General features: G+C 36.3%; 1 protein-coding gene across 2 annotated transcripts in view; it reads right to left on the bottom strand.

The window, feature by feature from the left end:
* Positions 1 to 8753: 8753 nt before the first annotated feature.
* Positions 8754 to 15816, bottom strand: part of LOC127154616 (broad substrate specificity ATP-binding cassette transporter ABCG2-like) — a 32924-nt gene continuing 25861 nt past the window's right edge. For both annotated transcript variants that reach the window (XM_051096263.1, XM_051096264.1), the window contains exons 13-17: positions 14384 to 14508; positions 14151 to 14305; positions 12214 to 12303; positions 12058 to 12131; positions 8754 to 9468 (exon numbers count right to left, since the gene is read on the bottom strand). In XM_051096263.1, the coding sequence (XP_050952220.1) occupies positions 9318 to 9468; positions 12058 to 12131; positions 12214 to 12303; positions 14151 to 14305; positions 14384 to 14508 (595 nt within the window). In that variant the 3' untranslated portion in view covers positions 8754 to 9317. The remainder of the gene's footprint in view (positions 9469 to 12057; positions 12132 to 12213; positions 12304 to 14150; positions 14306 to 14383; positions 14509 to 15816) is intronic.

The raw sequence follows: 15816 nt of genomic DNA, 5'->3' as shown, positions 1-15816 counted from the left end.
AAAAAATACAGAAAAAACTGTAAAATATTATTACAGTTTAAAAAAAAGGTTTTCTATTTTTATATATTTTAAAATATAATTGATTCCTGCAATGCAAAGCTGAATTTTCATCAGCCTTTACTCCAGTCTTCAGTGTCACATGGTCCATCAAAAATCATTCTAATATGCCGATTTGTTACTTTTATTATCAGTGTTGGAAACAATTGTGCTGCTTTGGAACCTGTGATTGTTTTTGGAACCTGTGATTCTTTTCCAGTATTCTTTGATGAATAAAAAGTTAAAAAGAAGTGCATGTATTTAAAACAGAACTCTTTTCGTAAGACTTTGCTATCATTTTTTATCAATTTAACACATCCTTGGTGAATAAAAGTATTAATTTCTTTCAAAAAAAGAAAGAATAAAAATGTACTGACCACAAACTTTTAAATGGTAGTTTATATTGTTACAAAAGATTTATATTTTAAATAAACGCTGTTCTTTTAAACTTTTTATTTATTAAAAAAAATATTTTTTTATTAATTAAAAAATTAAGCAGCACAACTGTTTTCAACACTGAAAATAAATCAGCATATTAGATTGATTCCTGAAGGATCATGTGACACTGACGACTGGAGTAATGATGCTGAAAATTCAGAAATAAATTACATTTTAAAATATATTCACATTGAAAGCCCTTATTTTACACTGAAATAATATTTCACAATATTACAGTTTTTTCTGAATTTTTTTTTAATCAAATAAATGCAGCCTTGATAAGCATAATCTTTAATCTTTTTCATGCCAAACTTTTGAACAACAGTGTAATTTACTTTACATTTTTAAATTGTGAGCATTTTATGCAGTACATTTCAGGGACAATCCAACCAAAAATGAAGGTCTTTCCTGCAGTGTATAAAACACTGCATAATGCAGACAGGAAGTGTATAAAGTTTGTAGTCTTTTTGAGCAGTGATCATTAAACGTCTGCAGTGAAGCCTCATCATGCAAACAAATGCAAACAAATGCAAATACAAATCAGAAAAATGTATGACACGTTCATGTTTGCATCTAAATGACCTTGTGAGATCTGTGACTTGCATGAACTCGTAAACGTCCTAATAATGCTAATATAAGTCAGGTTTTTTTCATGCATCAGATATTTAAGCACAAATCTGTGCTACAGAGGTGCAGCTGTTGTTTGGGGGTTTTAGGTGCTGGTTGATTTAACAGGTCAGGTTGATGGTCAGGTCAGAGGACTGTGTTTCCTCAGCAGGGCACGAGGGCTTTGCACCCTACCTACCCTACTGAAACTGCTCTGGGGCAACAATAGTCAAGGATGTGTTTGCATGTACATGCAGAGGCCCAGCGACCGATAGAAATCATTTTTTGGGAAATAATGCCTATATACAGATTTGCATTTTGCTTAGCCACCATGCAAAATGTAAAAACATCATTGGTTGCATCAACAAAACGCTTTGCATTTAGCAAGTCAGGCAGGACTACATGGCAAACATCATTAATATAAAAATTTGTACATTTCAAGCATGTTTATGTTAATGTGTGTGCATGTACTTACATGCGTGTTTGTGCGCAGCGGAGAGGACACTTATAAATTCAGAGCATGATTCTCAGGCTGAACTCTGTAGCCTCAGGCAGACATACAGAGGTTTTCCTCCATGACAGAACATGCGATCTGGACAAACAAGAGGAAGACCATGAGAGACAGAAACAAATGCTCACATCACTGTCCCTTCTTTAAAACTGCTGTATCTATTAGACAAGGTGAGTCTGTTTTTAAGTGGTCCATGAAATCAAATGAGATTGGAAAGTAAACGATAGTTCAACTACAATGGTGTATAGGGATTTTTCGATTTTCTTTCAGAAATTGCTAGTAAATTTTACAATTAAATATAGCTGCAAGCAGCGATTAACGTGGTTCAAACACTTTAAGGCATTTAAGCAAGCAAATAATATTTTTGCAAATACAGGTAATTTACCATAAAAATATTATGTTTTGTAACGTTTATGACTGTTATAGCGCCAGCTGAGGTCTGGTCTCCTTAATACTTTGCATGCATGCTCACCAGCTTTTGTGAAGTTTTGAGTTTTCTTTTAGGCTTTAAAGGATTTTGGGTAAATTCAGACAGGCCCCTTTTCTAAACAACCCCGTTATAGCTTCCCAAAGGGTAAATGTAAACATTTTTTGATAATTACTGATCTAGAGAGTCCAGAGAATGAAGTGAATGAGAGTGTAAAACCTAGGACTAGTTCGCAAAAGTAGTTTTTTTTTACATCTCAGTCATTTAACAAATGATTTGATTGACAGCAGCGGTTCTAGAGGCAATGTTGTCCGGAATCAGGAGTTCTGTCATATGATATATTATATATGAAATATTACATGTATGTGCGAAAAACAATTTACGCCTTTGAAAAACACAATATCGCCCCCCAGTGGTCGATTTCTTTCAAATTTCTCACAGACCTTTGGGGATGCGAGTCAAACATGCCCACAAAGTTTTGTTCCGATCGTTAACCATATCTAATAGGTGCTCAAACTTTATCTGCCAATGGTAACCATGTTTTTTTTTGATATGCACACTTGTGGCAATTTGGACCAAGACCGTGCACAGCGATTTTCATGTTGATAGGACAAACGGTTGTGTAGATATAGCCATTTTTATGTTTTTTTCCCTCTTATAGCGCCACCAAGTGGTGAAGCTCCACGATTTTTGTTCTCTGACCTCAGATCGAGCTCTTACATAAGTGTTCTACGTTTGGTGAAGATATCTCATTCCGTTCAGGAGTTATAGGCATTTACTTTACCCCTTTCGTTTCGGCGTCCCTTTGTGACGGTGAGATGAAAATTTAGACTTTTTTTGATAATTATTGATAGTCGCTCTCCAGAGAATCTTTCTGCACTGGTTTGGTTTTGATCACATAAGACACTTGAGACAGTTCTGAGCGATTTCGTACTTTTGATCGCTGTAGCGCCCCCGTCAGGCCGATTGGGGTGAGTCTTGGTGACATTGCAATTGGTGATAGTACTACTATCCCTCCAAGTTTCAAGTCTCTGTGACTTACGGTTTGGTCTGCACAGTCTGTTTTATACTGAGATCGCTGATCCGTGACCATTCTAACAATTACAAAAGGGTTTCTGCGCTATGCACTTGAACCCCTAATTACAAAAAAAGGCAAGTAACACACTGAATTAAACATGAAATAAAAAAATTGGACCTGTAGCTATCATAGATGTGGTGACATTACACAGTGAATCTCAGAACTGATTAAACACAGTCTTATATTCAAAAGAACTGTTATAATCATGGTTGGTAATGGACAGACTTCACTACATTAAATTGAATCATTCCCAACATAATCACCTCCAGACTGTGGAGAATCCATCAGGAGACGGTTACAGTAATCAGAAGAGTCCGGGGGTTCAGCCTCACGCCGCTATAGGGAATCTCACACCTCCTATAGAGGCTTCTGGACCAGAGCAACGCAAGGCAGAGAGATCATGTGACTGACGCTCATGCTAGGAAATCCTTTATTTAGTGCGGCAGGAGTCGCTCAGAGACAGACCGCGGTATCTGGAGCAAACAAAAGCAAACAAAGCACTCTAATAACTAACAGTGAACATTCTGGCAAGGTTCTTTTAAAGCTATGAAAGGATTATGAATTATCCGTTATCAACGTTCTTGACAATAAAAGGACAGTTCAACCAAAAAATAAACATTCTGTGAACATTTACTCATAAAAGAAGATATTTTGAAGAATGCTCATAAACAAACGGTATGGAAAAAATACAATGGAAGTCAATGGGTGCCATCAAGTGTTTGGTTACCAACATTTCAAAATTTTGCCTTTTGTAAGCAAATGATGATGAAAGAAACTTAAAAGAGGAAAGAAACGGGTATGGAACAACTTGGCTGAGTAAAGGATGGCAGATTTTTCATTTTTGTGTGAACCATCTAGTCTTTGATAATGTTTTCAAATCATTAGCACAAAACATTTACAGCATTCATGGAATCCTTTTTTTTTTTTTTTTTAAATATGTTATTGGACATTTGTTTAACATTTTTTAAATGTTACAATTTGAATGTTTACAGGACATTTAAAAGTAACACTATAAAACAAACATCATTGTTTACATTTGTGTTGCTCGGCAACCACTTTGTTGCAACCACAAGAGTTTCTGAGGAACTACATTGTTTGGTGGAAGAATAATGTTTTTATTTATATCATTACTCTTTATTTGCTCTTTTTCATTTTGTGAAATCTTACCATGTTTATGGAATAACCGTTTTATGAAAGCAATACGCCCAGTCAAGCCGTGGTTTTCAGTGAATTTATAAAAGCTAAGGTTTTGCGGAGGGCCTAAAACGCCCTTAGCTGTTATAAATTCACTGTAAACCACAGCTTCACAGGTTGTATTGCTTTATTCAAAATGGAATATGGAATATTCCATATTTGCAATATGACAAAATGGAATGTTCCCCTAACATTTTTAGAATGCTCAAAACTTTTTTAGAATATTCAAAACATTGGACGTTTTGAACGTTTACAGAATGTCCAGAAATAAAGTTCTCTTTACTTTTTCAATTAGATACAAGGCTTCAAATTACAGCTTATGTTGGTTTACTGTCACATTCAGGAGCTGGTTTAACTAGATTATACCATCATAATGGTTGCACAGACTTTGTGACAAACTTATATGAAGTGCTCAAAAATATCTAGTATGCTTTTTATTATCTGAAACAGAACTTGAGCACAAAACTGGTCAACTTCATCCTTAACATCACTCATTGCATCAGTCCAGAAGCTGGTAAAAACATTTTTGTTTTCTGGTTCCAGTTAAATTTGCCAATTTAACTACATTTTGTGAGAAAACGTAATTTGTTGCACTGTAAATGGACGGTCAGGCTTAGCCCTTTGCATTGTGGGATGCATTTCCTCAAGTTGTATATTGCACATTTGGCAAATACAGTAGATGATCTGGGTTTTCTGTGTATACAAATAAATAAACACAATGCAAGCATACAATCTTTATATTGCAATACTATGCTTTTCCAAAATCACATGAACAAAGTTGAGAACAACTTCACTGCAATGTTTAGAGGTGCTGCCATCTTGTGGTAGAGAGGAATTATCACTCGAGCACAGCATTTTTTTAATGTCATAATCCTGTACTCATCTTCATGTTGTCCATTAATAACTAAGATATTCCTTCTTCTGAGAAGCAAAACATTAGTAAAAATGTAGTGGTGTTTCTGAACATAAAATGAAAGTCAATGGGGTCCACTGTTGTTTGGTTCCCAGCATCTTCAAAATATCTGTGAAGACATTTATTTAACTTATGATCACGTTCATTCAGAATGCGTTGCCACACCAGCTCCTGCTCACCTGGAGTATAAGAACATCAGATGATTTACTGTAAACACAGAGTTGCCAGATCCCAGAAAAAAATCCAGCCCAAAGCTCACTCAAAACCGACCACAAAGGAATAAACTCTAACCCACTTTTTGGAGAGGGCCATTCGGCTCTGCAGTGAGCAGTACTTGACTTTTTAACATAACAGCAACGTGTGTTCTAACCTGTATGAAGGTGCTGCCATCTGGCGGTGGCGAAGAGTCAGCACATAAGATAAGAATTGAAATGTGATTAGTACTTACCTGTGCAATAGTCACATCTACAATACCAGGGTGTTCTGGCTTGACTTCAGCAAATTGCCATGCAGTTATTATGGTGCCACAAGAGTGTAGTTTCAAGTTAAAGTGAAAGAGTGAATACACGAGGAACGTGAAATTCACAAAAGTTTTGTTTTGGTGTAGAAAAACACTTTAATTTACATCCAAAATGTAATTTACAAGTGCTTTACACAGGCACAACAAAACAGACCTTAAAACCAGGAAAACACTTTCTTAATAATAAAAAACTATATATATATATATATATATATATATATATATATAAAAACAGAATTAGAAAACAATTTAGTAGGTATACTCGCAACACCCTGGTGAAAAAAAACCAGCATATGCTGGTAGGTATGTTTTGATGCTGGTTTAAGCTGGTCCTTTGCTGGTTTTTGCTGGTCATGTTGCAGCTTAAACCAGCATCAAAACCTACCTACCAGCATATGCTGGTTTTTTCACTAGGGCATCTGAATTGCAGTGGACAAAATATTTAAAATATAGTGAATTAAGCTACTAACTCGATGATAATGCAGAATGTTTCCATTTATTTGAGGTGCAGCTCGTCATATTAATGGAGTGTTTTCACTAGTTAGTAGTAAACCGGTTACCTCACCTGAACTGTTTCGTAGATTTGTGTTGGACGTCTTCGACGTGGAAATCAGTTGTCTTTGGAATAGAAATCGGGATATTTTATTTGTAAACATCATACTTTTTTCTATTATTTGAATTAATGTCATAAAACTAACGAGCTACTCGTGATTTAGATCAGGCAGTTCAAGCGATTCATTAATAAAAAACAGATCAAAAGAGCCATTCATTTTCGAATTTCGACATTGCTTGTGATGATTTTAAAAAGCACATGTGCTGATGGGCGAAACGGAGCTTTTCGAGACTCCGAATCAACCACTGCGTCACAAAATGATTCAGTGTTTCGAAGCGCTCCAATCGGATCGCGAACCATTTAATGTAGATCGGGACTTCCAATCGCGTAACGCGAATCATTTGATTTAGATCGGAACTTTGGAGCGGGTTCGCGAATCATTCAGGAATCGAATGATTCGCGATCAGCGAGTCATGATCTGAAACTGGTTCGCGAATCATTATTCACATCGGGAGTTCGGAGCGTGGATCGCAAATCATTTGATTTAGATCAGAGCGGGTTCGCGAATCTTTTGATTCAGATCGGAACTTTGGAGCGGGTTCGCGAATCATTCAGGAATCGAATGATTCGCGATCAGCGAGTCATGATCTGAAACTGGTTCGCGAATCATTATTCACATCGGGAGTTCGGAGCATGGATCGCAAATCATTTGATTTAGATCAGAGCGGGTTCGCGAATCTTTTGATTTAGATCGGAACTTTGGAGCGGGTTCGCGAATCATTCAGGAATCGAATGATTCGCGATCAGCGAGTCATGATCTGAAACTGGTTCGCGAATCATTATTCACATCGGGAGTTCGGAGCGTGGATCGCAAATCATTTGATTTAGATCAGAGCGGGTTCGCGAATCTTTTGATTCAGATCGGAACTTTGGAGCGGGTTCGCGAATCATTCAGGAATCGAATGATTCGCGATCAGCGAGTCATGATCTGAAACTGGTTCGCGAATCATTATTCACATCGGGAGTTCGGAGCGCGGATCGTAATCATTTGATTTAGATCAGAGCGGTTCAGATCGGGACTCCGGTACGGGTTCGCGAATCATTTCACAAATTGAATGATTCGCGATCCGCTTTTTGAGCCCTGATCTGAAATTGGTTCGCGAATCATTATTCAGATCGGGCCTTGGGTGGAAGCGCGGATCGCGAATCATTTGATTTTGACCGGAACTTCGCATATCGCGAATATTTTGATTCAGATCGGAATTTAGCGAATCGCGAATTATTTAATTTAGATCGGAGCGGGTTCGCGAATCTTTTGATTCAGATCGGAACTTCGGTGCGGGTCTGCAAATCATTTGATTCACATCGGGACTTTGGGGCGCATATCGCGAATCATATCAGGACTTCGGAGCGGTTTTGCGAATCTTTTTTTCTGATTTCTTTTTTTAATCAAACAGTAACAAAACATTAAACCATTAAGGCAGTACAATTATAAAAACAAAACGAGGAAAAATTTAAGAAAGAAAGAAAGAAAGAAAACAAAAAATACAAATTCCTTAATAAAATGAATCCCGGTTTTACTATAAAAAAGTAAAAGTGTAGGCTACAGAGATACAGTTATAGATAGGCTACAGTTTTCCTTAGGATGAACAGAGCTTTGGATAGTTTCCATATACTTGTTTAGATCAACTTTGAATAAAGAAAAGAGAAAGAGGTTTAGAGAACATTGTGTATAAGAAAGCTGTTTACCAGGAAACACAAATGAGTTAAAGTTACATTTTGCTACATTTTCTTTCAAGTAGTCAAACAATCAAAAGAAAACATTTAAAACAGAAAGAAAAGTCATTTACAAAATGAGACTTATTGAACATTTAAAGAATCTGACCGAAATGTCTCATGGTGCACCAATGTTCCATGCCAAAACAAATAAATGACATCTTCCTCTGAATAGTGACAAAAACAGCAACTCACTTCAGTAACTGACTTAAAATTACATCCATAAGCTTTTTATGAAATCTGAAGTAACTCATTAATCTGTTGCTTGACCTTTTCATATTTAAGGAGAGAGCTATAGTTTTCAAAGTCAGACAATTTTGACCAAACAATTAATCTGTCGTCTGCTGTCATCTACACCCTTCCAAATAGTGGTTTAAAGAGCCTGTGTGAAAAACAGAAACTTTGTAACTTCCTGCTGTTTCTATTGAAATCCATTTGACGCTGGTTTTACTGTAACAAATGTACCGTAGAAGTGTTACACCTTTCTGTCTTTTGATAATACCACATTTTATACCAAAAAGACATTTCAGATGTGGATTATTATAAGTTTAATTTAGTCATGTTTTTTGAGACTGTCTTAGAAACTATTATTTGCAGCACTCTTTGTAAGTTTATTTGTTAATAAGATGATGAGAATGACAGGAACTGAAAATTAAACCAAAAACAGATTCTTTTTTTTTTTCAAATGAAACTGGCACAGTATCTGAACATTTGTTTTTATTACATGTTGGTGTCCTGAAAAGTACAAAAATATGTATTTCTTATGAAAAAAAGCATAAATGAAAGTTTGCAGTAACACAGAAAAACATGTATAGCAAACAAAACAAACTTAAAGGGTATCAAACTGAAGTGACTCCATATTGCCATATTGTACTGTTACATTAATTTTGAAAGAAATTATGATTGAACAGATTATATTGACAGATTATGCTGACAGAAAGTATGTCTGAATTCACAGTACTCATAAAAGAGCAGGCAAAAACTTTTTAGATAACCTATACTTCCAATGTGAATCTGAAGTGTGCATGCGATAGACTCTTTAATATCCCATAAGGCCGCAGGAGAGGATTTATTAACGGCAGTGACACGACGCAACTGATGCTGCTAGGTCACGTGACAATGACAGTAAGGCGAATGCAGTACATCCAGATTACATTCATTCTATATAGAACATTCTTTTTTTGCAGTTGTTGAGTAATGACTTATTCAAAAAAGTACCTGCTCAAGAGAGTATGCGATTTGGAACACAGCCAATGAGCTTGTGTTTAGGTGAATTTCTTGATGAAGCGCAACTTGAGGTAAGTGATGATGAGGAAGATGAGGGTCATGATTCCCAGAGCCAAATGATTCTGCCACAAACCCCAGGTTGAGTAATCAACGCCCTGTTCGTTCAGAAAGCCCTCGCCTGTCGAACAGCTGCGATGAGAAATCATTGCTTTAGTGGTTTTATACATGAAATTGAGTTGTTGGAAGCCACTTTGGTGAGTGATAAGGTGAGTGATACTTGAAAATGCAGTGGCGTACATGTAGACTAAAGTTTGTGAAGTTAACTGACAAGGCACGGCACCTGTAAGTCTGATTTCTCTGCTTTATCCTTTACTCTTTCAGTCATGCTTCTTCTGTAACTCCATGTTGTTTCTTGCAGACACATCATTCTCCATGCAATATTACTGAAACCGCACTGCAGGGATGTTCTCCTCCCAGAAACAACAATGCAAGTGTATTTCTTTAATGCATCTACATCTTATTTAGACACAGGTACTTTGTCTTTGCTTTGTTTCTACATCTTTTTTCACTAAAGCCTGTGAAACTCACACAACAGCATGTAAACTTTATTGTAGTGAGTTGAAATGACTTGTAGTTTTAAGTTGATTTAACTTAAAATTCTTAAGGCAGCTGCTGAAGTTCGGTTTTTAAAGGAAAAAAACGCTTCCAGAACAACAATTCACAAATAATTCACTCACCCCCTTGTCATCCAAGATGTTCATGTCTTTTTTGTCTTCAGTCGTAAAGAAATTATGGTTTTTGAGGAAAACATTTCAGGATTTTTCTCCATATAATGGACTTCATTGGTGCCCCGATTTTGAACTTCCAAAATGTAGTTTAAATGCAGCTTCAAAGGCTCTAAACGATCCCACCCGAGGAAGAAGGGTCTTATCTAGCGAAACAATTGTTCATTTTTTTCGGAAAATAAAAATTTGTATACTTTTTAAGCACAAAAGCTTGTGTAGCACAGGCTCTGGGATGCACGTCCACGACGCTACGCACTATTGAATCACGTCGAAAAGTCACGCGGAACTACAGACCCAGTGTTTACAAAGCGAACGCGCAAAGACTAAGAAAGTGCAAGTAAGTCAAACGCTGTTTACAAACAAAAAGGTACAACGATGTCAAACGATTCTGAAGTCGTAGGATAAAATAAAATGGAGTTTTTCACCATACTCTACCTTTTTTAGCCGGAGTACACAGATGATGAACTTACACGTGATTTGTAGTAGTGATCATTTTCAGAATATTTTACCGACTCGGACCTTTGAGGTTCGTTTAGCAAAATGAACAAATCTTTTTTCTGAGTCATTTCGTTCATTTTAGCAAAATATAATTAAAATGTTACATGTTACTTCCCTAACACATCTACTGCTTACACAAACGTTGATCACACTACAAACAAGACAAAACTGTAATACTATAAGAAACCAAAAAGATTCATTCAACGTTTACCTGGGTCTTTAGTCTATGATTAACTCACCTCACCTCTTATCTGACAAGTTTTCGGGTTTGAGTCGTTCGTTCATAACGTGACAGCCCCGTAAGATAAATGAATGACTCAAAAAACCTGAAGACGCAAAACAGGCGAACTAATTCCAGTACAGAGCCTAATAGGACGTTGCGCATGCGCGACTGAACGAATCACTTCCCGAGACGACACGTTCTTCCCAAGTCACACTGAAGATTCGTTCAAAATGAACGAATCATTCAAGAACGACCCATCACTAATTTGTAGCATCGTGAGCGTGCATCCCAGAGCCTGTGCTACACCAGCTTTTGTGCTTAAAAAGTATACAAAATTTTATTTTTCAAAAAAAAAAATGACTGATCGTTTCTCTAGATAAGACCCTTCTTCCTCGGCGGGGATCGTTTAGAGCCTTTGAAGCCGCATTTAAACTCCATTTTGGAAGTTCGAAATTGGGGCACCAATCAAGTCCATTATATGTAGAAAAATCCTGAAATGTTTTCCTCCAAAAACATAATTTTTTTACAACTAAAGAAAGAAAGACATGAACATCTTGGATGACAAGGGGGTGAGTAAATTATTTGTAAATTGTTGTTCTGGAAGTGGACTTCTCCTTTAAGTTGAAACTGGTAAAAACTTTTTACAGTGTAAAAAAAAAAAAAAAAACAAAAAAGCTGTTCTTAGCTGGTTCAAACTGGAAGTAGCTGGTTTTAGGCTAGGCTGGTCAGGCTGGTTTTATCTGGTTGTTCCAGCTGGTCTCCCAGCCTGACCAGCAAAGGAAGTGGCCAAAAACCCTCTAAAACCAGCCTGCTAACCAGCTACGACCAGCGAAAACCAGCTAAGGGTAGCACTGACATACTATTATATTTTCTATTATCATTCCTCTTTTATTCTCGTTTTGCAGCAGCCGTGAAAATGTAGAATTACTATTATTAGTAGTAGTAGTAACATCTTTTAAGCACCACTAGCAGCCTACATGACAAAAGATCTGCAGGATTAATACGCTTGTCTTGCCTACAGCATCTCTCTCCTGTTGAGAATGAACTGTTCTTAATACGAAAAACAAAAATCACACCATTCGTTTCTCTTTATTTCTTTCTAAGTAGAAAATCAAACGACCAAAAGATACACGCTCCGCTCATCAATAACCTGAAATAACTTTTCCATTTTCATTTATATTGTTCGTTTCAAGCAAGTTTTTCAAATGCTTTTTATGGTTTTCAATTACTATAATGACCCTGTTAATTACTCGCATGCAGCTTCATACTCACACTCGTTTTTCTATGCCGCTTGTGTTCCTCGTGTCGCAAAAGATGAGGCTGGTGAACTCATTGATTTCCACAGCCTGCAAGAACATCCATCATCATCATTATCAATTTAACATGCAAATCAAAGCTCCAGCAGAACATAGACACTTTAAGACTCACAGCGAGACCGTAACGAGGAATACTGAGATACTTCAGCCAGTTCAACCAGTCAGCAACACTGGGGAGATTCACCAGCAGCCCTGAGAAGATCTGAACACATGCACACACACCAATAAATATTACACTTAAGACTAAACATAACATGAATTTAAAGGGGTCCTATTATGCTCTTTTTCAAAGTCTTGATTTTGTTTTGGGGGTGTGCTAGAACACGCTCTCATGCTTGGTGGTTCGAAAAAGGCATTATTTTTTACATAATTTACATTATTACAATACTTTTCTCCCAGCCTGGCACAAATAGCTCGATTAGTTCCAGGTTCAGTGAAGGCCAGCCTTCCGAAAAAAGGAAATGTGTTATGATTGGTTAGCGGTCCCAGTGCGTTGCGATTGGCGAACAGCTTAGATGGTGTTTCAGTACTGCCGCGCCCCTTGTCAAAGTGGCTAGCGCAAGCTAGATTATTAGTGAATCTTATGTTTTAAATATGGATATTTTTCCAGGGTTTCTGCAGGTTTTATGAGGGTACATTTAAGACTTTTTAAAGACCTTTTTGAGACCAAATAATGAAAAAATTAAGGGAAAACAATACAGCAGTGTTCTCTAAGTATAGTTCGAGTTTTACTTTCACTTTCAAATTAGCAGAAATTCAGCATTTAGCAATTGTTTGTTTTTAGTTCGCTTGAGTTTTCCCTCTTTTTCTCGCTTTCCTTCAGTAAAAGCGTCATGTACGTTTTACTTTCACTTTCAAATTAGCGGCAATTCAGCATCAAGCAATTGTTTGTTTTTAGTTCGTTTGAGTTTTCCCCCTTTTCTTCACTTTCCTTCAGTTTTAAGTAGCTTGTAAAAGCATTGTGCACATTTTACTTTCACTTTTAAATGAACGGTATTAACGTAACAAACTTTTAGTAACAAAACAATTAATAATACACAATGTTAAATGCCTAATATAAAATAATAACTTCTTTTAAGTTTAGTTTAAGTTTAAATAGGTATACAAAACTGAAAATCAGTAAACACTATGTAACCAAATAAATAAAAAACATAGAACGTTTATTAGCAAAACGAATACGAAAGCTTGGAAGCACGGCATACACCTTGATGTAATATAAAATAAAAAAATAAATTACACAGTTTAAAGAAATTAAAATCAGCAAACAGTGTTTTTATACTTATTTGGTATGGCATACTTATTTCCACTATCACCTTAGATAAACTGCAGAAGTCAACAAGCTTTTCAAAATCCAAAATATTTTGAACAGAATGAAGATCTGTTGAAGATTCTTATTTTGCCTAAATATCATATTTTTTCATTTAGTGCTGTCCTTCAGAAGCTACAGAAAATACATGTTTCCCAGAAGGTCAAAATAAGTTACATTTACCCTGAGCTTCAAATTAATGCATTGTGGAGCATCAGTGAGCGTTTGAACCTTCTGTAATAGTTGCATACGAGTCCCTCAGTTGTCCTCAGTGTGAAAAGACAGATCTCAAAATCATGCATTTACTGCTGGAGAGCGTTTAAATTCACTAAAATGTTGAAAAACCAAAGAATTTGTGGGACATGAAGGATTTTTCTGAAGAACAGCAGACAGTTTAACTGTTCAGGACAAACAAGGGACTCATGAAAAAAGAACACTAAACAAAAAAAACAGCTGTGGATCATTCAGGTAACAACACAGTACTAAGAATCAAGTGTATGTAACTTTTTTTAAATTCAACTATTATTTTCTCTTGTGGACTATATGTAAACATCTTTTAGGTGAGATATCTTATTCAGGTCAGTACTAAATAAAAAATAACATGCATTTTGTATGATCCGTCTTATTTTGGTAAAATAATTAACATTTTGCAGATTCTGCAAGGTGTATGTAAACGTTTGACTGTATGTGGCCTAGTGCTTTCTTCTTAGTGTTTGAACATGTGCGTAAGTGTGTTCATTTACCATCATAAACACAAATATGTTGTTAATGAAGATGTTAGCGATGGTCACCACCGTCTGATCAGCAGAGATGGCCAGAGTCATAGACGTGGCTGCGTACGACACCAGAACGATGGAGAACAGGAAGATGAAGAACGCCTCGGCCGTCGCTTTCAGTCCTGCACAGGAAACACAAACAACATAAAATCACATCTTTCATATTAGAAGAACATGAATGACAGCAACGTGTGTCTGACCGATCATCCAGTAGATCACGCAGCTGAAGATGATGCCGGGGATGGTGCGCAGAAACAGGACATCAGACAGGACCTTCGACAGGAAGTACACTGACACTCTGTAGTAGCCGCTGATGTATTCATGCCTGAGGACACGCCCACCACAACATCATCAATCAATCAATCAAATATTCAAATTATAATAAAACATCAGAGATCAGATTCACAAAACATTCTTAACATACAATTATTTTTCACTGTTTTTATTTTTTTATTTTCTTACTTTAAAATTGTTAAAGGGTACAACGGGGCTAAAGGCGCCCCGTGGTAAAAGACGCCTTTGATATTTTTTTCCTCTAAACCACTACATGGCACAAAAACGTGGCGTAGCACTTTCTAAAACATTCACTTTTCAAGATGCATGTGCAAATTTGTCTGATCCTTGACGTGGGTGGCAGCACAAAGTTGATTCTGTGCTTACTTGATCTAATATTTGATGTTTTTTAAAATGTTGTAGATTTAAGTAGCAAATGAAAATCGCTAAAATGATGTCTTCTTTATGATTTTCAGTTTTAAGATAATTAAAGCAACAGTTTTTGAATAACAAAAGAATATGTAAAAGTATGTTTTTGAGGGTAAAAAGCGCCCTACTGTTGGGGCTAAAAAGCACAATAATGGCTGACTTTTCCATTTGTTGACATGACATTGTTAGATTCAGATGGTAAATATCATATATTATGTTGGGTGTCCATCTTAGAGATAATCACCATGTTTAGAATGAAACCACCATATTTGAAAACATGATATTAATCATATAATATCATAAAATATAATTAGTTGTTTCTACTGTAAATCTATATTAAATTATTAAGTATATATATCAATACTGTGTGCCTTTTGCCCCGCTTGTGTACATTTATAAGATTTTTAAACAAAATAAATTACTTGTATGATTTATTGTCACACAAAATCTGGCGCTCCATAAATGTTCAATACAAACATATATGTGTTTTTCTGCAATTATATATTTTAGGCACAGTGAACGGCACGTTTTTTGTTAAAGGAGAAGTCCACTTCCAGAACAACGATTCACAAATAATTTACTCACCCCCTTGTCATCCAAGATGTTCATGTCTTTCTGTCTTCAGTCGTAAAGAAATTATGGTTTTTGGAGGAATCAGGATTTTTCTTCATATAATTGACTTCATTGGTGCCCCGATTTTGAACTTCCAAAATGGAGTTTAAATGCAGCTTCAAGGGGCTCTAAACGATCCCACCCGAGGAAGAAGGGTGTTATCTAGCGAAACGATCAGCCATTTTTTCAGAAAATAAAAATTTGTATACTTTTTAAGCTTGTGTAGCACAGGCTCTCGGATGCGCGTTCACGATGCTGCGTTCTACTGAATCACGTTGAAAGGTCAAACTACAGACCCGAGTGTTTACAAAGGGAACGC

Source organism: Labeo rohita, chromosome 23 (assembly GCF_022985175.1).
Source record: "Labeo rohita strain BAU-BD-2019 chromosome 23, IGBB_LRoh.1.0, whole genome shotgun sequence".
NCBI classification, from domain to species: Eukaryota; Metazoa; Chordata; class Actinopteri; order Cypriniformes; family Cyprinidae; genus Labeo; species Labeo rohita.
This window is presented reverse-complemented; position numbering and strand designations above follow the sequence as displayed.